We start from the raw sequence: 24,597 nt of genomic DNA on the forward strand, positions 1-24,597 counted from the left end.
TTACAGGTACCTTCGGCTGACCTGAATAGAGCTTTCGCTCGTGTCTGAGGAAGAATGAAAAGGAAACGGCGTAGCCGAAGAAAACGAGAACTCATGCGCGACGCGGCGACCGATCGCGGTCTCCTAGATTTGCGTTGCAGGTTGGCGTAAACGGACGCCACGAGCCAGTCCTGTTAGCGAGAGACGACCAGACGAAGTGTAGTGGAAGAAGTACAGGCAACAAGCTGCAACAGCAGGAGTAGTAGTAGTAGGAGGAGAGGAGGAAAAAGAAGAAGAAGAAAGTCGTCAACAGTGAGAAATAGGACAACAGAAAACAAGAAACGGAAAAATTCGCGCGAAGAGATGAGAAGACTAGATACGATATCGGTTGCGAAGTAAATAAACTCCGGAGGGAGCCGGGGCGAGGGTAGGAGCTAAAGGAGGTGGGAAGATATCAAAAGGCAGAACGGAGAAGATGAAGAGTGGAGAGGCGTCGCCGAAGACAAAGTAAAAAAAAAGTCGTGACACGGGCGCGTGTGCAAGTCGCGATTTCCGAACGATATCTCTTCGCAGGTTTGCAGGTGTTCGCGTGCGTCCTTCGTGGCCTTGTTAGCCGGGCTTCCTCTTTCTCTAGATCGCCGACTCCCTTTATCATCCAGGCATCAGCGGTTTCCTAGCGGCCGCGAGGGGAGGAGCGGGGAAAAATAATAGCGCGCCTCGAGGAAATAGACGAAAAACAGGAGGGGTTGGGGAACTGGTACACGCCGGAGTAGGGGCGAGAGAGAAGAGAGAAACAGAACACCGGATCGGTGTTAATAAGGGGCGAAAAGATCGAGTGAACGAGTAGCGTAGGGGGAACGGAGCACGTTGACGAGCCACCGAGGAGCAGAGTAGTGGCACGACTGAAAGAGGGAAACGAAGAGTAGAAGAAGAAGAAGAAGAAGAAAAAGACGAAGGAGAAGAAGAAGAAGAAGAAGAAGAAAGGTGAGGCATACAGGAGGTGTAACGAGAAAACAGAGAGAGAGAGAGGGAGAGGGAGAAAAAGGAAGCGAACCGGTGGAGGGATAGAGAGAGGGAGACACAGATAGAAAGGTAGACCGAGGTAGTGAGAAGTAGCATAGTTGGAGGGAAGGAGAAGAAGAAATAGGGTAGAGAAGAAGAGGCAGTGAGACGGAGAGAAAGACGAAGAAAGAGCGCGCGATAAAGAAGGCGGGAGGAGAAGCCGGAAGGAGAAAGAGAGATAAGAGAAGGTAGAAAGGAGGGTGGGGAGAGTAGCGCGAAAGAAGAGAGGGAAAAGAAGAGGCGCGTGGTGGTCGTGGTGGCGCGGTAGTGGACGAGAGCGAGCGAGCATCCAGATCTGTCGCGTGCTGCGTCGCTCTGGGATGGGACGGAACCGGGACGACACGGTATGAAGCGGAACGGGACGAAACGGGACGACGGCTACTACTACAACTACGAGACAGGATGGGATGGATGCTGCGGGCCCGTGTGAGTAGCGAGTCGAGTCGATCCCCGCGCGCTGGTATTGGTTTCACTCTCGGCTGCTGCCGGGCCGTGTGCTGGTGTGTCGGTCTGCTGTTCGATCTCTCTACGAGAGCGAACCGAAGAGCGTGCCCGAACCGAGCCGGAGAAGAGAACCGCGGCACTCGTTCAGTAGTTTCTCGGACGCCGCACCGGCACCATCCGACCTACCAGATAACCCCACAGTTGCCGGACTACCCCCGACCTCGTAATAACACCAACAGACATCACGATCACGACACTGGATCGCTCGTTTCGAGGAATCATATAGAAACAAGTTCGAGTCAAGATCGTAACCGGTGATCGGTTTTGCTAAATTTTCTACCGAAGTGTTGTTCCGTTATTATTATTGTTGTTGCTGCTGCCGCTGTCGTTGTTGTTGTTGCTGTTGTCGATTCCCATCGTTTCTTCACCCCTTTTTTCTCACTCGAGAAGTAAAAAGCATCGTTGTTGCCTATATCGCTCGTGGTCGCGTGGCATCCGGAAAATCAAGAGGATCGATCGAAGGGTGCAAGATCCACGACGATCCACCGGGCCCGGTTCACCCGGTCGATACCGCTTCGAACCGATCGGAGTGTCACACGGAGAGCTGTTCGGAGTCACACATAGTCTTCTTCGTCGTCTCCTCGTCCCCTCTTCGTTTAGCTCTCTTTCTCTCTCCCTCTCTCGCTCTCTCGCTCTTTCACTCTCTCACATTGTTACTCTCGCGGTGGTTGGTTGTCAGCGGCGAAAGGAGAGAGCATCGTACCACGAGAGGCATCATCCAGCCAGGTGTTTTCCATCGCGGTGACGAACGTGTTTCACAGGAGCAAATTGGAGGTCACTTGTGTTTCTCGGTGTTCCGAGGTGTTGCGCTGGCGGCCGGCCGGAAAGCCAGCGCAGCGCGTCGCGCGCGTTCGTCGCGAATGTCGTGTACGTGGTACGCGCGCAGTGGTGAGAAGTGGTGGCAGTGATATACCCGCGAATATTTTCGCGAAAGAACATCGCGCGTGATTACGACCCTCCGCGACTCCGGAAGGATACACGGCTCCCACGGCACGCGGCTGGCCGGGGGGAGGGGAGGGCGGTCAGTGGAAGAAGAACAGTGATATAGACAAAGACAAGAGGATAGAAGGAGGAGGAGGAGGAGGAGGTGGTGGTTGTGATGTTGGGAAGAGAGGGGAAAAAGAAAGAGAGAGCGAAACCCGTTAAGGCGGTACGAGTAACGTGTCGGTAGAAGTTCTTGCGATTGATAGAGGGACTAAGAGAGAGGGACAGAGCGAGGTCGACGAAGGTAATCGGTAGCATCAACCTGCGTGCTTGAACAAAACCGATTAAACGGCGGGAGCGAGCAACGATTCTCTCGCCTCCTTTGTCGCTAATTCCATCGTCGTCGAGGTTTTCGAATAGCCGTCGTAACATCGTGTCCGATCATCATTCTCGCGGCCAATCCTCGCCCAAGATCATTCGCAGTGTAACGAGTATCCTCGGCGAGATATCAGGAAGTCGGCGACGATCCGGTCGTTCGTTTACATTCAGGATCCATCGTACGTCGCCTCAATGCTACCTCGTAAACCAATTCCGTGGTTTCCTATTTTCGCGAACAAACCGTTCTGACTGGCGTGAACCAATTCACGTTGACCAGACGTCGCCGTTGCGCGAGTCGAACGGAGGAGGCGGTCGTCGTCCGTCTCCATCGGCAGCATCGGCATTGTCGTCGTCGTCGACGTCGTCGTCGTCGCCGTCGCCGCCGCCGCTGTCGTCGTCGTCGCCGCCGCCGTCGTCGACACATCAGACGATCGGGTTAGTCGCGATCGGAGAGGCTGCCGGAACGGTCAGCAATAATGCGAGGCTACCGAAAACGCTGTGCATGGACGGTAACAGCGGACCGGCTGCTGCATCCTCAGCGCTTGCTGAGAAACGTCCAAGAGTGTCTTCCCGTCGAACGAAAGTAACCGAGGATGAGGTGGACCCCCATTGTAGAATATAGTCTCCGCACCAGCGACATCCTGCACAACCAATCGAATCGCGTGCCGTGGGTCTGATTCAACGGTGCGAACGACAAGCTTAAGAATCATTGAGGTCTACGAGAGGCCACGGCAACGACGAAAACGACGACCAAGAAAAAGAAGAGGAAAAGAAGGAAGTGGAGCGAGTCGGTCGCGCACCGAGCAAAAGGAACAACGGACGAAAGTGAACGAGATATTAAGATAACAAGCGGAAGAGAGTGGCGTGTAGATAGGAAGGAGGGCTCGGAAAGGAGTGTGGATGAGACCGTCATGCCCGCTGAGATCGACACGGGCGGGCCAAGGGTGCTGCACTGTGATTACCGTGCCGTTTGCCCGATACCGATCGTAACGTTAGCTTCCACCGAGTCGTCTCTGCGCCACGAAAATAGACCTATTCGAGCGTCCATCGCGCGCCGACTACCGCCGATTAATTCGACCGACGATGGAGCCGTGAACTGCCGGCGTTACTCCGGCTTCATCCCTCGACGGATCGGAGGTACGTCCGCCGTGCGCTCCGGGAAAAGAGGATACCGAGAGAACGAGCCGTGCACCAGGCTCGATCCTCCCACGGAGACCAACGCGCCGGAAGCTTGCGATCCCAAAGATCTCCAGCGGAATGTCTACTACCTAGAACAGCTGGAGTCCCGGCTACGCGATACCACAGCCGCCTCCGTCGACGAGCTCGAGGGATGCGGAAGCGTATCTTCGATAAAGAACAAGCGGACGATCCGAAGATTTCGACGGGAGCCGTCCAGGACAGGCGGTAACGATCACGGTGACTCGCGGCACGGAGAACGAGGCTGCTGCTCAAAACGCGACTTCTCGGCCGAGAATTGGCCGCAGGTCCGTGCCGCGGATTGTGTCCGAATAGGGGAATCGTTGTTCTCTAGTCAGTCGAACGAGCCTGGCGCTTGGACGGACCAGATCTATGGAAAGCTCGTCTCGACGGGCACGCTTCCGTCCTTGGCTCCCGACGAGAAGAAGACGCGGGAGGAACAAGAAGAAGAAGAAGCGGTCGGGACAAATTCCTGGAGACGCGAGTCGCGCGTCCCCAAGGTCGAGCAGACCGCCGATCACCAGGCCGAGTTTTCTCGGGACAGCGAGCCCGCGAGGTGTTCCCGTGCCAGAACGAGGAAGAAGAAGAGACGCGAGTGCACGAACAGCATCCGGTCCTCGTACTTTCAGTTGGCCTTTCTCCTGTTCCTCGTCACGTTCGGTCAGTGCGGGCTCCGTAAATCGAGTGTGTTCAACGGCAGTGCGAAAACGAGCAGCACCGGATTGAGTGTCTTGGCGATTGGCACGGTTATTAGTGCAGTGAGTGCCGCGCCGGTTGATTTAATGGGCGACTCCGGCGTTAGAGCTGAACGATCGGCCAATTTGTCGCATATCACCGGCGCCTCCAGAAAAATACAGATGTACATCAAGAATCGGCATCTACAAATCCTGCCGGACGGCACGGTAAACGGATCCAACGACCACACGTCGGATTACAGTGAGTACACCAGAGATTTTCTTTTTATTGTTAATTACCGGTGTAAATCGGCACTCGGATATGATCCCCGCGCGAGCTAGCTCACTCGCTCGCTCGCTCGCTCATTCTCGATCACGATCGTGCGCGAGCGCGCACTCACGCCACTGCTACTGGGACGATTGACCCTCTTCGTTTTGTTGGACTCGCACATCCGCATGCCGAGATTCAGGTTTGATCGATGTTCAAGATTGACGTCGCTTGTACGGTTTTTCTTCTATTTTTTCGTAGATAAAGAGATCTTGATGTTACTCGGTGTTTTTTTTTTTGTCGCAATCGATGATTCGATTGGTAAAAATATGGAAATTTTCCGCGGTTCTCGATTAGCAACACGTACGTTTCATTCCGACTGAGACGATTTTGTACATTGTGGCTTATTTGCGCGCGTCTCTCTCGAGGCTCGATCCGAACAAAGGATCAACAGGGACTCCTTCGAACCAATTGTCATTCAACTCCGTCGTTATAAATTCATAAACGTTCTGTATGCGTTGCGTGGATATGCTACATTGTCTTCTTCGAGGCCTCAATGTCTCCTTTGACCATCACCGTGAATCGAGGGTTCATCGTAAAGACGAGGTATTCTTGAATTCTAATTTTCCGAACCTGCACACGCGGGGTTTAGCTCATTTGTTTTCCGAATCAACACCTGACCAGCTGTTCACTGTACTCTTTCATCGCCGGGTTCACTGTGCTTTCGTTTTGAGCAACATTTGTTTAAATGAACTGCGGAAGTAAGCATAAACATTTTCGCAAACGTATTCCAGTTAACGCGTTAAATAACCTCACTATAGAAATTAAATTTAACCTGGTAACACTGTTAGTAAAATCGAGTTATACGTCGAAAAATATATTCGCAAATTTCTCGATAAAGAAGTACTTAACTCCTTGCCCTGCGATTTATTTTACGGTTTCACTGATTAGAACTTTTCTGTAGTTCGTAATTTCGTAAAAAAAGAGATTTATTTCTACTGTATGCCGACATGTTCTCTAATAACTGTATATTATCAAAACCAAACTAGAATTTCATCTCGGTTTAAAGGAAATTAATAACATACATTTGGGTTGGCAAGAAAGTAATTTCGGTGTATTTTAAGGTGAAATAAGACCGTATTTCTTTATTCAAACGACGAACTTTAATCAATGAAATATTTTCTTATTTATACTTTCTTGCAAAAGATCATCGAACAAAAGAGAAAATATCTTATTCGTTAAAGTTTATTGCTTGAATAAAAAAATTGGGCTCCATTTCACCTTAAAATACCGAAATTACTTTCTTGCCAACCCATTAGACTCCGTTCAGAATCTTCATCACGAGTCTGATACGATATTGTAGGGTAAGGGGTGAATTAATTGCTTTAATAATTAAATTAATTTTTAATTATCCATAATAACTCTCTTTTTATCCAAAATAAAGTGCATCTTTGAAATGCGTTTAAATTTAGTATTACCATGTCTTCAGTACTATGTACCATGTGATGTGGTAATAACGCAAGTTTGGTCAGATTGGCAGACAGTTCGATGAAAAAATAACAATATTGAAAAAGTGGACAATAAACACTTTTTCATTTCATCCAGGCAAATTGGAAGCGCATCTCGTTCCGTCGAAAATTGAACGAACTACATTTTCCCATTCCATCGCGCGATCCACCATTCGCTCCTCTCACTGATAAAACAACGTCGATCCGCGCAAATATGTAGTTATCAATAGACTGCGGATCTTTATGCATTTATGGCTGAAAATTTTCAAAAAATACAGGAATGTAAAATTCGATAGGAGATTTGGTATGATTTTTATTTATTCCAGATCTACAAAGGCCACTATCACTGAAAACAAGATTTCATTTAATTCCACTTTCTTAGAATTTACCTACAAAAATTGAAAATTACATAAACATCCGCAATCTAGTTATTACCGTGGATCTTCCCACATATTTGAGAATTAAAAAATTGAATATGGACTGTTTGCTAATGGAAACGTTTATTAGGAACACATTCCGAAAACAACTGTTACAACAACCCAATATAACTTATGTAAACTTTAATACTAAAAATAAAATCATATGCAGACTATGTAGAACAGGAAGCAGTTCCTCACTGATTTTTATACAAATCAGCATGTTTCATATTGTTTGATTAAAGAATTGCTTCCGCAGAATATGCAAATTCATTAACTCTATAACATTGCAGTGTTCACTATAAATGTTATGAGTTTATTTGATGCTTCACCAGCTTCATGCCAAGTTATGTTACTTGAAGTATCATCTTCTTCAACTCTGTTGCTTCTATTTCCGTCTGTGGACTCATTACACTTTGAATTATTGCATCGTCGCTTATTAAGTCCATCATTGCCTCATTTTCGCCATTCTCTAGCCATTCCATAATTTCTTCTTCGGAATCACTTTGAATAGTTTCTAATAACACAGACGAGTCTCGGTTTAAGGCAGTGGCCCGCAAACTACGACTCGCGAGCCAAATGCGACTCTTCGGCTACTTGAGTGCGGTTCTTCCACGAATGACATGTTTAAAATTATTTTATTTTAACATTTTACCTACCGAAAGCCTGTTAATAGGATTTTCAATAATTGTGCTGTACTTAAAGAAAGCATAGAAATTTTCTTTTACATTACATTATTAGATGACGTTATTGAGGGTGACTTATTAGTTCACAACGAAAATTGCTGTCACTGTTGAAGGTTCCATTAAATAGTGTTTAACCATAACCAATGATTTTTCAAAATTATGCAATAATCACCGGTCGGTAATGTGTTAATTTTCAATCAGTTAGTGTGTTATGTATATCTAAATTCAAATAAAGAGCATTTTTTACTCTATTTTTATCAATAGACTGCGGATCTTTCTACAAAATTAAAATTTTCCACCTGAATTGCAACTGACATAAAAGTATTTATAAATTCGTCTAATGTTTTTAACACTGGGTTTACGGATCTAATATTTTTAATTTGCGATTATGTGTATTAAGATTGCAAAGATGCTTCCCTGAGGAATTATTTACCAAATCTATTTCTTTGGGTATATATTATTGGAAAAATGGCCAAAAATTTCGGTAGACACATACTTGTTATGTTTATATTATTTCTAGAGCTCCGTAAACCTAGTTTTAAGGCGGTAGACTTCTTTTTTCAGGATTGCAAGGGTGCGGAATTTGCGTTCTCGTATTTCTCGATAATACAAACACTGGGTTTTTCAGTAGTCAAAAACGCTAGATAAAAGATCAGCCCTCAAAAGTCCTATTTTTTCGTTTATTTGTATTACATTATCCGGCAGCGTAATTTGCAGTATTCGGAAGCATACAACTGCGCATGCAGCTATTTTCTTTTGATGGAGAAAGCGCAGTAGATCGATCTTTTATCTAGCGTTTTTGACTAGTGAAACCCCCCCTCCCCCCGTATTTGTATTATCGAGAAATGAGAAGGCGAATCCCTCACCCTTGCAATCCTGGAAACGAGTCTACCGCCTTAATGTTTTAAATTACATCTACTTATTTTTACCATAAATGCATAAAATCCGCTGTCTACTTATCACGATTTACCGTCGAAGCACAGAATTGGTTTCCACCTGACGAGATTGACAATTTGGTAACGCTATCGCGATTGACGTCAACGCTACAGAATTGTAGTACATACATACTCGGGTCCCGGTACGTCGACTTCATCGATGACGTTGACCTTATTTCGAGACTCTACTTCGGACGTTCGATGTTCGAACATCCCGATTGCATATTCGAGACGTATCGAATCGTGGAATTCCGACATTCCATGCAACCGGTGTGCGTCATTGGGTCGCTGCTCGAGATAACGCCACTAGGGAATTTGGACGCCCGCACACTGTGCAACGGATCGGACAAGAATTGCCTGGAACTTTCACTGATAACCGACGAGCTTGACTTGAGTCTTGCGAAAACGAAATCGAGACACTTTGCCGGTCGGTGAAGTTTATTGCCTGACTTTCAAGATCAACTCCAACCTTGTAAACTTATTGCTCTGGATTTATTATTCAATAACATTCTGCGGAATATAAATTACTCAGAGTCTTGCATGTAGACTACAAATTTTATATGTACATTTATCACAAACATATGAGCAGCGGTGTGTAGTAAGAAACAGGAGAAAGTTTAAAAGAATTTAAGAGTATCAAAGATAGACACTCCTAAGTTGCTCCTGTTTGTTGCAGTTGAAACAAAACATTTTTATTTTGTATGTTGATCCGGTCTACTCATATGTGCTATTTGATATTTTTCACGAAAAGCTTTCTTTCCATATTTTTTCCTCAAGATGTTCAATATTAACATTCTTTGGCACTCAAGGTCACCCGAAGGTCATGCCTTTTTGCTGATAACAAATAACGATGACCTTGAGAAAACTATGAAAACATAACCGGACAAGAATTTTTTCTTCTATGTTATCCCTCCTTCGATACCATTTAAACTGTGTTATTAATAGACTGCGGATCTTTATGAAAAATAAAAATGTTCTGCATCGATTGTAGGAAGCAGGAATAAAATAAAAATTGATTTCATCTCTTAATGACTTTGTTACATTAAAAACAACATTACGATACATATGCTGAAATTTTTCTAATCCTTTACTGTTTTACATTTCACCCAACCAATTTCTACACAAATGCATAAAGATCCGCTGTCTAGTTATTAATAATAAAGGTGACATTTAGGTGGCCTCAGCTAAAGAGCTGAGACACCCTATAGATCATGTCGAAGTACATATTTTTGACAATTCTTGATCTCACTTAATTACTAGAACTGTGATAAAAGGGAGTTAAAACTGACAATGAGAGCAAAGAAATACAAAGCTTGCACGAAAATTACGTGGTAATTTGCTACAGACTTTGCTACAGACTTTTGTAGCACTCCAACATGCTGCAGATTGACATAACTCGATCAAAGCCGATCCATATGCAATATTATTTAGTGTATAAACTCGTTGTATATAAAATGACTATTTTAACTTCGTAACGTTTTTAAATCAAAATTCAAAGATAAAATTCCGATATGTATTCACAGGTTTATTGAGTAACATGATAAGTCACCTAAAAAATTTCATGGAATATCGGTTGAACGACTAGATAAAAAAAATCATGTTTGTTGCACGGTCTTAATCGATTCGGCGGAATTAAGAGGAGAATGCGATCAGGACTGTGACTGGGCCGAGAGAGCTGATCCAAGAATATGCGCTGCCTAGTATACATGTACCTCTTCTGATCTAGTCCACACTAACATTTGAAGCATCGATAGTCTTTGTCGGTAGTGGTTCTAAATTCACGTCAGCCGATCGAAGTGTCTTTTTTGAAACCAGGGTGAATACCTGAGCGGCACTAGTGAACTATCGTGTCACTGTCTCGCTTATGCGAACGCGTCGTGTCACAATCCACGAGATTCTCTTTACCTAACGCGTCCCGATCGAGCGGACATTAATCCTCTGACCGTGAATAATTTCACGAGCTATTCAAAAATGATTAACCCTTTGCACTCGGAGCTATTTTCACTCGAAAATGAAACATTTCTTCCGACCTGGAATAATTCCATTCTCTTTTTCTTTGTATGAATATGAAATTGATATAATACCTCATACAATACTTAAATGTTTAGTAATTGGTTAGATTCCAATATAGAGTATTTAATCATGTAAACAATCTTTTGAATAATGGTACAGTAATTTTTAGTGGTGACTCTCCTAGTCACGTGCTCGGACAGGGAAAAATTGGAAAATCGTTTTCGGCAGAAGACGGTGGTATTTCAATTAATTAAATATGGTATTCGAGAAGTTAAATTATTCAATATTTGGTCATCGTTGCATGGAGAAAGAGTAAAGAAATTATTCACGTGGAACATTATGTTTGGAGTATTACACTTAACTTTGATAATGTAGTGTGAGACATGGGTTCACAAAGTCCTTGCGCAAGTGACCGATCAAGAAAACCTATAATCTTTTTCTCTGTTGCGTGATATAGTTATCGACTGCGAATTGTTGTACATTTATAAAAAAATTTTTAATACATTAGTGTACAACTTTTAATGTGATATTGTTTTCAGACATTGTTTATTCATGCGAACTATTACTGAAGAATGTCAAATTTTAATTAAATCCACTTTTGTACCTCCTTTTATGTGTAACATATTTTTACAAACTGTTATGATTGTTTATATTATGTTATTATTTATTTTTGATCAATGAATTTGATCTTCTTTGGTGTTTCTGAATAGAATTTTTGAGTATAAGTTGGTACGAATATTAGGAATTCAGTGATTATAATCACAGAAGGTCATTCAAGGTCACAGATAGAGATAAATTATTATATTGACGATAACATTATAGATTAGACATCTGTCTATCGGAGTTGATGATAATTTTTATTTTGCATAAAGATCCGGAATCTAATTATTCTGTATTAATAGATGGTACTTGCAATTAGTAGTGTCACTGAAAAACGATGAGAGACCTTCACCTAATCTTGATATACCTACTTAACAACATTTTATTTGCATAGTCTAAATAAAAATGGCACACATTATACTATACAGATACATATAACTATAACTTATATATTATATTTATTTTATGCGTGCAAAGAAAATATATTTTTATAAAAATTATATACATATAGAATTTAAAAATATGTTCTTTTCATTATTTTCTCTTAATTTTTCGTTCTTTTCATAGGTTTTCGACAAGTACAGATTATTGCACTGCATTCTAATCGAAATTAGTGCACAAAGTAAAAGAAGAAATAGAAAAAAAGGAGAAATTTTGAAATAGAGGTATTTGATTGAACGGTATAATCGAAAATTACAATATTTCTTTTTACTCTGCTTTGAAGTAGCAATGAAAAATAAATTAATTGCTGTTCGCAACAGAAGTATTTTCAATAAATATATATCATATAACTATTATGTATCTACATATATACATTTAATAAATAATATCATGTAAATATATATCGTTTATTGTGTTACGCAGACAACGGAAAATACCATAGACATTTCGCAATTATGGAATGTTAGGGTTTTTGTATCGGATAATAATAACCTAAATACATTCATGCGGCTAATCCCACGGATCCAACATAATTCTTGGCCTTGTTTCCGATAATAGTGGCGGTACCCTTTCACGAAACACTCGTATAAATTTCCTAACGTCGACGACGCGACGGGAAGAAAGTCTTGTACTTCAATTTCTTGTCGGAGGTTTACGTAAGAACACGAAGAGGAACACGAAGGGGAACAGTATTCGTGTGACGGTCGCGTGGATCTTTTACAATACTGCTATATATCACACTGCGTCATAAATTTACACAGACAAGAATTATTTGCGGTTTGGACACTTAACCACGGTAAATGCCGGTGTTATGTAATTAACGTGACGATCGACTATTTTCGTCGAAGAAATTATATTATGTATTTCTTATTTTTGATAAAGATCAAAGTTTCACTTTTCTCTTGCTAACAATTTGTTTTTTCCCGATCGTCGCGCGTCGATTTGATAATGTAACCGCGCCTCTGTGGACGACTTAATGCGATTTGCATACATCTTGCCAAAATACTTCTCTCTTGCCAATAGAGATCGCACGCTGCCTGACTCAGTGACTAACTAATCTATTTTCGACTCTCTTCCGGTGTTGTTTTTAACATCTTGTATTTTGATTTGCTTGTGCAGTGTGTCTGTCCTTTTTCTCGGTGAAAATAAAATGTTCCTTTGAGCGCCATTTTCATTCTTCCTGTCGCGGACGTTCTTTACCCAAAACTCGGTGACTGCCAGCGGCAGATCAAAGAGCCCCCTTTACAGACAAAAAGATAAAAACAATTTCCATGAAAAAAACGGCCCCTTCGCGGTCGAAAATATGTAAAAACAATTCGAATTAAAAGGTTAATAATAAATAAATAATAGAACATTTTTTAGTTGATTTGGATTAATGGAGTCCCCAACCAGTGTTAGCCCAGGGCCCCGTTCCTTCAAACGACCTCCTTAGCAGTCAAAAAAATAAACATAAAATCAATTTGAACTAAAAACTTAAGAAACTAGAGGGTTATTGTTGCTGGCTCGCTTCGCTCGCTCGCGAGTAGGGTTGTTTTTGCTCGCTCGCTTCGCTCGATCGCGGGTAGGACTGCTCTTGCGAGAGTGTTAGTGGTACGCATGGCTAGTAGGGCCTGCAGCTATTAATGTTTTTTATTTGGTGTGTGACTCTCCAAGAGCCACACAAAGAACTTCCCGATTCGTTAGTTGCAGTATATTATTATCATTATTTTTAGTACGTTTTAATAAGATTGTACGTTTTGAGGGAAATTCAATAGTTTTCTACTTATCAAAATGTTTGCTATATAGCGTCGCATCAAACCAACATCGTAGGCTCGTTGCTCGCTTGGTTCCTTGTTATAGCATACTAATGTTGCATAATAAATTGTCTTAATTAGTTTTTCGCTAACGATACAACTCCTCATTAGCCGGGTTTGCAGTATTGATCTTGGTTTTCTTCGATACTGTTAATTTAAATTGTCCCAAAATATATAAACTGCTCAATTTTGAAACTCTGCTCAGTTCTACATACAACATTTGTAAAGTTCATTTTTCTGATGTTTTAAAATTCAAACATACTTTCTCGTATGTTTGTCCCTGACTTTTATGAATCGTAATCGCTTCAGCAGGAACCACTGGAAATTGACTACGTGTGATTTGATATTTTTCCTCACTCGACATATTTACTTGATTCGATATCTTTATTATTGGTGTTAAATTTTGATGAATATTTGCATTTTTCATATAATCACGATAACGAGTTCTTACTTTCACTCCTACTCTGGCCAGTTGAAAATCCAACCACAATATAGACGGAATTTTAGTATTTTCTTGAAAAGTAATAAATTTTAATATTCCGCATGTGTGCTCCATTAACCAATCCGTTTTCAACATTAATGTTATTAATAATTATCATATTGTTTATATTAATTTTCAATTTAATCTCAGTTAATAATTCGTTTTGAACTGATTGTTTTTTTAAAGATTGTAATATAAATTTTTTTTTGTCCTTTCATCGATATTCTTTGAAAATGTATTCTTGGGAGTAGAGATGATTAACTCACTCTTGCATTGGGATAATTTTCAATTATTGTTAAGCGGAAACATTAGCATAAGGTACAAAAAAAATGTTTTTTTAATTAAAAAATTTTTTTTTTAATTTTGAAAAAATGAAAAAAAATCTTTTGTGTAATTACGTTTGTTTCTTCGGTGGAAACTTTCCGTTCTCTCGTATAAATTGCATTGTTGAATGAACTTCTTTCGAAAAAAAATAAAAAAACACACACACACACACATACGAACATTTTGATAAAAATAGTATAAAATGACTCCAATGACCATGAGATGTGAAGATCTGCAAAAAAATCAATTTTCGATTTTCGGGGTCATTACAATAACTTCCCTATAAAATCGGGAAGTTAAAAAGGAATTATACGGAGATTTCTGACATTTGAGTTAATGTGACAATTCGAATTAAAAGTTTAATAAAAAATGTTTTAGTTAATTTGGGTTAATTGGGTCCCCAACCAGTGTTAGTCCAGGGCCCTGAAAAGAACGGCTCGCCGCTGGAGACTGGTGAAAATTCTGAATGCTGAGATTTTGAATTTATGAGCGGTGTCTGCAATTCAGCAAAATCGACAAATTGAGCAAGTTTTTACAGTGCTTTGTAATGGCCAATGAATTATGGATATCGCGTATTTATATCGTTCGCAAGTTTGTACAAAGCAATGACATCTTTATGAACGCTAATTATGATTATACTTTATTGTCGAGCTAATAAAATTAATATTTGATTACTCTGATTTTCGCAAAATTATTGGAAATTAAGGCAACGTACTCGTTCCACTGAAGATATTAAAAAAAATCATAAATGAAGTCATACAAAAAGCACATGCAACCAGCAATGCATTATATCGTTCAGTGGCTACAAGGTTGCTGATTTGTGGTATACCCGAACACATAAATCACAGCAGGAGGAAAGCGTTTAATCAACCTTTCGATTTATTTCAACCTCATAAAATCTTTTATAATACGGTTAATTTAATTTCGGCCTTTAAGAAGTATTCGAGAATAATTTATTTGAAAACCTTATACACAGTTATTACTCCTGCACAAATTATTCCACTTTTCGAGTGATACATTTGAAAGATTATTTTTAACAAATGTCCTATAAATTTCCGTTTAAAGAGGTCGCGTTAAAAAGTAATGGCTCAAATACATTCTAGTTTCGTTAGTTTTCACAATGTTTGAAATTCTTGACGCAAGGTAGATACAGGTTAGGATGCGGCAACCTACTCTCTGATATCCTTGATTTTCTACTGATATTAATGGGACAGCCAGTTCCTTTGTTCAGTTTCGGATTATACGTTTTTATTAATAAAAATCATGTATACGCTTTGCTAGATGGAACACATAAAATTAAGAACTAATTTGAACGCTCTTAACAAATGCATGAATATCTTATGAACGCAGTCCATACTTTAAAGATAGAGTTGTCATATATGTATGAGTAGACAGCGGATCTTTATGCAAAATATAATACAAATGTTCCACCTGAATTTCAAGAAAACAGAGTGACAGAAATTTATTATATAAAGGTATTTTTAAATTCGTCTGATGCTTTTAATGTTTGAAATTACTGTCAGAAATCATTTAAATGTCTGTCATAACTGAAATTACTGTCATAAATAGTTTGAAATTACCGTCACACATAAATCCGCTGTCTATTTACGAGAATTAAACGTAAAAATAGGACTTTTGAGGGCAAAAAAATTGTGGATCTTTATGCATTCATGCCACTTGTAATCGCTTTAAATAGTGTTCGCATTGATAAACGTTTACTATTTTTATCAAAAAGATTCCCTTAGCTGGCGAAACAGCTACTTTTTAGTAAACGTTACAAAATAAAACAATATTGTAAGGAAATGCCGTAAGGAAAAACGGATTTCATGAAAGATTGAGATGTCATGAAACATTGATTCTGATTGAAGGCTTCGTAAATTTGCGCTACGACATAACTTACAGCTGCATTCGCCAATAATTCCTGTTTAAATATTCACTTGCTACTATTATTATGGGACAGAAGGAGTAATAAGTGTTACAGTTTGTGGTTCAGGATATCAGCCGGAATCAGAATCAGTCTTACTTCAATCAAACACAGACTTGTTAATCAATATTGCACAGCTTTATTATACGTACACACGTATCGTGATTCAAGACGGAGAAGAAGTAGTGAAAAAGTAGTAGAGTGTTCAAAAGAATAGAAAGAGGGTACGCAGATTGTTTAGTGGACGCGGTGAATTTAATATATAAAATTTATTTCTAATAATAAGCAATAAAAGAAGATACGACAAAATTGATTCAGTATTCCGATGTTTATAAACTAATCTATGAAAACGAATATTCGTATAAAATTGTCTACCAATCATTAATTATAATACGAACGCCGAAAGTGTCATCCCACAAATTGACACTGTTGAGTCGCTTTGCATCCACGGGGTTGTCAACATCGTAAAAACGCATTAGGGTATTACTGGCGTAGAAGATCGGTTAAAAACGCAGGGGAGTGATTAATCCCGTTTGTTATTAAATCGTTGAATTCCTTCACCTTGACAGCGAGATCCATCAAGCGTAGGGCAATGCTGCATTAACGTCAGTGGAACTGCGAGCTCGCGGTATCGGTAGTAACCAATTAAACCGGCCGTTTCCTTTTTTCCTCGAGAGAAAACTTTATCGAGTATCGTATCCCGTTAATAAATATTTGCTGGTGAAAAATAAGTCGTTACAAGAGACGAGCGTGTTCCTCATAAATATTCATAGGCGGACGATGATTATGATGTTCGCCGGAGAGTTCCTCGAGTTTCGAGTTGATTTAATTGCGAGGGAAAACTATCTCGCGAAACTAGTCGGCCGATAGTCCATTCTTGGCCGGGCGACGATTGAGCAATTCGAACGTTAATGGAAAAACTCGAGCGTTATAGCATTATGCCGCTCGAGTTTCAGTATAGCATTATGTCACATCGACGAAGAAGAACAAACGCCTCGCCTCCTGCTGCCGCTGCTCTGCTGAACCGTTCATTATGTTCGACGCGAAGCTAGGGTTCCGTTCCCGATCTATTTTCAATGATCGACTGCTCGCGAACGTTTTTGCTAGGTTTAACGGCGACTCGAAGATCTTGGTTTGCTTCCTAGAGAATGCATCTGTTGGTTTAATAGACTTCGATCTGGACACTATCAGTTGAAGACCTCCCTTTTTAAGATTAAACTTGCTGCTGACACAAGCTGCCTATCTGGTTGTCTGGTACAGGATCCTAATCATGTGTTATGGCTATGCCCGATCTACGATAATAATAGAAATGTTCTAATTCACAACATTGCAACAAGGGATACTTTCCACCCTATAGTAATAGATGCATTTTTGTGCGGACCCTCTCTGTGTGCCCTCTACTTTATATCCATACATTCCTTACGAGGTTAGGACACAGTAGCAAGTGGGGAAAATATAAGATTTTTAAATAACAGTACAGAAAAAAATGAATGATCGATTAATATAAGATTTTGTATTTCAGTTTACCATAGCCAAAAATGGCAATTTTGAGGTTACGTCATTGAAAAATATGTATGAAGTGCCCCAACATGCACGACAAGCGTCACATCTCTATCTCGCAATTTATCATATAATACTTACCTGAAATTTAAAAGAAACTTAAACTATTTCAATATAAGTTTTATAGTATTCTTTAAGAGGATTTTTCTCAAATGCTGCATTTTTGAGTGATGTCACTTTTTTGCGGGGGTGCGATATTATGAACTACGAGAGCAATGATTACATATTACATATTACAACAATAATGCCATAATTACATGGTAGTACATATGTACAGGCAAAATTAGTTTCAGGGTCAAAGTTTCAGGGTGTTCTGCTCATCACGTAGATAGAAAATGCAAAAGGTCAAATTTCAACCGTTCTCTTAAAACATTATAACAAAGTTTTTTCATTAGAAAAACAGATTTTATTTACATTATGTATATTTTCGATATAATTTCACGGGCAAACAAATAATTTTTGACTGAGGAACGGAAATATACTAATAAATAAAATCAGTTTGATAATGAAATAACTTTACCATAATTTTTTAAGAGAACTATTGCCTTTTTCGTATCCTTGCGATGAATGGAGTACGATGCAATGAAAAAAAAAAAACAATTAACCTTGAAATTCAAGGTGATGAGATTATATTATTTTCTACTTGTTAAAAAAGTGTCAGAATTTCGTAAGGGATGAAACGGGAAAGGATCCGTCTATAGTTAAATGTAATTTAACGCATGTGCAATGTAGCATGACTACGTGGTATTAATTTCCAACTAGTCATTACTTCTCCGAAAGGCTTGCTTTGACCCCGACCACTTTTTGTTTCCGACTTCCTGTACCGACAATCTTGCAAAAAACAATGCAATACTTCAAATAGCACAAGTTCTTCACGGTCGAAAGAAACCGTTATTTATCACGGGCTAGAAAAATCTTTCGAATCCATTCCAATTTGATTTTTCTATCGAATGTTTCTTCCTGCGTTTCTTCTATCAGTTTAATTGTGCCGCTGCGCCGCGATGCGTCGCACCGATGCGAGAATACATCGTTCGAATGTGACCGTGCGATTTAATTCAGATGCCGTTTTCCGAGAAAAAGAAATGCTCGTGAATCACTTAGCGTTCGTGTACAGTCATGAGGAACAGATCCCAGAAGATTAATTATCAAGGAATCCATTTGGCGGAATCTCGTGCGGCGATTTGTTGTTTCGAATGCCGCAGGATGATCTTATGTAAATGAGTTTAATGGTATCGCGATCAAACGTATGTCGACGGAAATGCCAACCGTGATGACTCGACTTCGTATGCACCCCTCTCAGTCTACTTGTTAATTGATTCGATGCGCCTACCGATCCAGGTTATCCCTGATTTTTCCTCGCTTATCTGCCAGACCATAAGCCATGCAACCAGCTCGCTCCAGATACTCATAAATACACTGTAGATTTTTTATGTAATTATATCGTGATCTGAACTGTGTATAATAACTTCAGCGAAGTTCAACATCGTTTTAATCCACTCTTTTTCTGAAGATAAAGCGATACTTCCATCTACAATCTTAATTAAGTTTAATTAATTTATTTAGTTCTCATATATACATATGTAGAAGCACCTAAAACAGGCCACCTGAATAACTCGGCTGCTATTGGTGTTAAGGAAAAATGCATCAGATGGAACTTGCTTGATTTCGAGGGGGTATTAATCTGATGTTAGTAGCTTTCTTGTACGTGGATGCGTAAAGGACATATGAAGGTCACCTTTAGTTTTGTAAATAGAATGTCCAATATGTTTGCTCAAACTCGGACTAAGCACAAAATTCTGTGTAAAAAAGTATTTACCTTCGTATATCATAAATCTAATAGTTAACGAGATATTGTCGAAATAATTTGAGTCCAAGCATATGGGAAATTATACATTATAATGGGCTCATTATTTTTTATCGAACTCGGAGAAAGCACAAAATTCTGCGTAAAAAAAGTATTGATCTTCATATATCATAAATGTAACAGTTAACGAGATATTATCGATATAATTCCCCATATGTATAATAGCTTTTACCTGGAAGCTAGTAGGTGCTTGAATTGAAATTATTTCGATAATATCTCGTTAACTATTAGAGTTATGATATACGAAGGTCAATACTTTTTTACGCAGAATTTTGTGCTTCATTCGAGTTCGATCACAAAAAATATACATTCTGTTTAAAAAAAATGAAGTTGACCTTCATATGTCCTTTACGTGTGCACCCGCAAAAAAGCTACTAACATCAGATTAATGCCTCCTCGAAACCAAGCAAGTTCCATCTGATGCATTTTTTCCTAACACCAATAGCAGCCGAGTTATTCCGAGGTGGTCTGTTTTAGGTGCCTCACCCTGTATACATATGTATAATATCCATGGTTTTGTTTACGCTGACAATTAATCTTGTTTCTAAGTGTAAATTATCACCGATCAGTTATCTACAGAAGTCTAAAAAACATTTATACACGCATTGCAAGCAAAGGTTCTTACTTAGATTTTATCGTAATTAGAAATGAGTACATACCTTGTAGAGCAGTGCTGGACACGGTTGGGGCCCCGCAAACGCTTGTTCAGCTGCAGCCCATAAGGACCATGCTTAAATCCGCTGTTATTTCTTTGCCACTTTTTCCATTCATTCTTTTTTCCGTTATAATACCCTTATAATTTACAAATGTAACAATGTAGAGCATACTTACAGTTGATCACAATTGCTGACCCTACATTATCCAAACATAGTGGTAACATTTGAAAAATGAAATTATTTAACATGACAAGGGTTATAGATTTGGGTTCGTTATGGTAGTAATTAATTTGAAAACTGTTAATTAGTTCTCGTTTAATCCGACATCACGGACGTGTGTGCGTGTGCGTGAGCATGCGGGCGTGCATGGTATCAACCTCTCTCACTGTGCTTGTAATTTTTCTTGTCATGTAAAAATATTGTAATTATAGTCTTACGGGCGATTACTTTCAATCGGGACTAATTATATTCGTATGTAATTATGCTCAACTGATCACACTTTATACATACGAAATTATTGATTTTGATGAAATTACATAGGCTTGTAGTACTGGATGCACCGATTAAAAAGCGATTATTTATGTGGTTCCCGTATTATTTAAACTTTTTCAAGCATAACAGTCGTAAGTCAACTTCTTTTAAAAAATTCTAATTTGAAATTTTTAAATGAAAAATATTATATATGATGCTAAGTTGTTGGTACAGTATTTTGTAAATTTTCAAGTTTCGTGAATGTAACATGGCGTTAGTCCCTTGTTGATATCTGTAATATTGTTTGAGTTACAATTTAAACAAAAAATTTGGCTCGAAATGTTTGATCTCAGTAACTCAAAATAATATCGAACATTTACAAATCTATGTATATATCGTATGCAGTGCATGATTACTTCACGTGGCATGATTCACATTAATAATTTATTGATCAATTATTCAATCAAAAATACAATATATATATTAAATTTTTATGCTAATAAGTTGATACCCTGGTAACACCTCCAACTAATAACTCTTAACACATTCGCTAATTAACTAATGTTTAATTAGTAATACTGTAAATATTTTTCTTGCTAAGAAAAATACGTATATACATATAAATCACATTCAAAGCTTAATTTTGTTGGTCCAATTTCGGCTACCCTATAATTTTATTATTCAATGAATAATATTACAACGATATTACACCATTATAAATGTTGTTTGAAATATCGATCGCAAGATAATGAAATGTATAATATTCAAATGTTCTCGGCGCAACGGTTCGATCAGTTAATAGGAAAAAAGCAAAATTTGCACGTTAGTTAGGAACTTTCAACGTTTCGATCTTCATTCAGATCATTTTCAAGAAAGTAGAAAAAACTGCGTCTGAAAAATATATTTTCACAATGTAAAACCAGAAACTTTAAAATATCTGCGTAACCAGAATGTAACAATGTAACAAGATACTGCAATAATTTACTTACATTGCTTTGAAACGTTGAAAGTTCCTAACTAACGTGCAAATTTTGCTTTTTTCCTATTAACTGATCGAACCGTTGCGCCGAGAACATTTGAATATTATACATTTTACACCATTATTACTGTTATTTACATGTAAATTCTTTGAGATTCTCGCATGGAACCATTTTTAATAAACATTCTAAACTAATCTATTTCTATAGAACTTTGTTTATATAGATTCGAAAATTCCATAAAAACATATCTTGGGGAAAGGTAACGTTTCTTTCCATAAAAGTTCGACAGTGATTTTCTTAACACGCCGACAGTGATGGTTGGGTCTTTTTTGGCCCATATCAGAATCGTACACGCTGTATGATACAACAACTCAATCTTTAACAATTAAATCAAATTTAGATTAGCTGTTACATTAGAAACAACAGAGAGACGAATGGGACTACAAGAATTACTTTAAAAAAATGTTTGAAAAATGCTAAATAGACTTATGAATCTGTTTTAAGCGTGATGAATTGCGTACAAAAATTAAAGGACACGTAGAAATTCGAACAAAACTTCCCTTCGTATAAAGTCGTCGAACTTTCTGAACCTCGTGAAAAAATATGGGCCGTTCACACGAGGACTGATCAAATCGTGAAACTAAGACGTTACGAACGGTGGTCCACCAATGAAAATCTCAATAGCGACCGAAAGCGACAACCCGTTCTTCGAGCGCGCAACCAGGTAAATCCGGTCTCTGCACTGCTTTCGTAAACATAAATCACGATCAACCTGCGTCGCGATAAACTTGTGTGTGTGTGTGTGATCACGGCATACATTACTTTCCGGTCTGCCCGGAAGGAGCCACGCCGCCGATTCGATTCGATTCGATTTTTCTGTTAGCGCGACAGTGGCCGAGGTCGTCGAATATCATTGAAAAAGCGGGAATCCAGTGGCCGGGCAATAAATCTGTCGGCGTGGACCGGTGATAACGAAAATTTCGGAGAGATTCAATGGCCCCAATACGTTGCTATCAGCCGGTAGAGAACGCAGTGATTAGGCAAAGCCGGCACTATGCGGAGGGATCGCGAGGTCGTGACCCGTATTGCCCTAGGGATGCTCACGAATTCGTGTATGTACAGTCTTGGGTGTTCCCTCATTCACATTGTTCACGCGACGTGCTATCTTATTTTTCTTTTTCCGCTGTGGAATCCGTTCCGTTGTTTTTTCTTCGGAATTCGAACCCTTTTGGGGACCCAGAAAATTGTCATATTAATATTTTCGTGGAAGTAGATTGAATTTGACATCCAATTAAGGGAAAGCTTGCTTATCTGCAACAGCGACATGTGTAAACTCTTCCAACTCTTCCAACATGTGTAAACTGTTCGTAGTGAATTAATTTGTATGCGCGCTTCTGTAACAGAAATGATGAAGATTTACTTTTCGATCATGCTGAGTATTGCAGTTAAGATTAAAGGACAATTTAGCGAAAGATATTTTTTTATTTAACATTTCAGCTCTCTCGTATACCTTTATGAATTATTCGGTCGTAACATAAATTCGTTATCTTCGAAATCTTCTTCTCATTTGCTAATATAGGAAATAACAATCAATTATAAAGTCGTTGACTATAGTTTTCATTTAATCACAGTCATCTGTATTTTGCAATGAGTGCCAAAAATATTGTACTTCGATTGTCATGGAGTTATTAACGAAAAAACGTTGTAAAAACACGAACCAATCAGAGCGCGGTTACAGATGAGTGGGGACAACATTTTTGCAAAGGAAAAAGTTTCTTCAAATGACCTTGGGAATGATCTCTTTCAAGGAAATTCAACATTTTTGGGACTGTATTTATTAATTGACATTGACTGAAGGGGGGGGGAGAGGGACGTTGATTGTTTATATTTCAGATTGTTCTGATTTAATAATTTTAATTTAATTGTATTTAAATAATTGTATTTAATGTTCATTGGGCGGACCGGGGGTTGGGGACCACTGCTATAGAGGGTTTACTGTAAATCCGAACGCTGCTTTACCTAATTCAAACTCAATTTGTATTATACTCAGCGTACGATGATTTCTGCCGCACATGGATGTGCAAGTGAAGTTTTTCGCGAACATCTCGTAAACTAAAGCCGACCGACAAAAACTTTAAAGGGAAATGTTGTTCAGAATGGCGAGATATTTGATAAGATATCTAAAGGCCATTGAAATCTGAGTGGAGGCTCCCAATAGAAGTTTTGTCATCTGAATTTTGCTCGTCTCTCATTACGTCTCAATAAGTGTTCACGATTGAAAAATCACACAGGTTAATGTAGTTTTCATTAAATTCACAGTTAGCGTGGTTCGGGATTTGCAACGCACCCTATACAGAAATCATCGGCATAATATTCATGACAGCTATGTCAGAAAATTATGTAATTACGATCGTCGTGTAATTCCTCTGAAAATGAGAAGAGCAGGGAATCGTGTCGGCCAGAATCGACGAGCCTGTAAATCGAATTTGCGAACGGACGGGCAGCAGTGGAACGAAATACGTAATGCAACGTTGTAGCTCCGGAGCGTATAGAACACATATTGCAAAAAACTAATTAATTCGGAGAACCGTCAGCGTTTTCCATGAAACGCAATTTTCTGGATTCCTGGGTTTCTCGCTCCACTATTCCTGTCCCGCGGAATATGTAGTTCCACGTTTGCAACGTCTGCCGATCTTATCGGCGTTGTAGTCCCGGCATTTTTCTGAACTTCCTAATGCAGCTATCTCGGCGTGCCGAGCATTCTGTTGCTTGCGTAATGATACCTAACCCTCCTGTAATTATTTGCATGCGGGAAAATGCTCGTCTCTGTCGCGACGAACGCTTCTCCTCCCTTCTTCCTCCTCCATCCCCCTCCCCACTCTACCTGCCGAGCGATATAACATTGATTATCCACGGAACATACGCGACTTAGTGGTAATCTTCAAACCGGTGGTAGTCT

General features: G+C 39.5%; 2 protein-coding genes across 2 annotated transcripts in view; both read left to right on the plus strand.

The window, feature by feature from the left end:
• Cpsf73 (cleavage and polyadenylation specificity factor 73) overlaps window positions 1-3,625 on the plus strand; it is a 142,439-nt gene extending 138,814 nt beyond the window's left edge. The window contains exon 3 of the mRNA XM_076421985.1: window positions 7-3,625. The gene's annotated coding sequence lies outside the window, so the exon portion shown is untranslated. The remainder of the gene's footprint in view (window positions 1-6) is intronic.
• Window positions 3,626-3,758: 133 nt separating this feature from the next.
• The window catches only part of LOC143207998 (uncharacterized), a 250,481-nt gene continuing 229,642 nt past the window's right edge, over window positions 3,759-24,597 (plus strand). The window contains exon 1 of the mRNA XM_076421984.1: window positions 3,759-4,980. Coding sequence (XP_076278099.1) covers window positions 3,759-4,980 — 1,222 coding nt within the window. The remainder of the gene's footprint in view (window positions 4,981-24,597) is intronic.

Source organism: Lasioglossum baleicum, chromosome 4 (genome assembly GCF_051020765.1).
Source record: "Lasioglossum baleicum chromosome 4, iyLasBale1, whole genome shotgun sequence".
Classification (NCBI taxonomy): Eukaryota; Metazoa; Arthropoda; class Insecta; order Hymenoptera; family Halictidae; genus Lasioglossum; species Lasioglossum baleicum.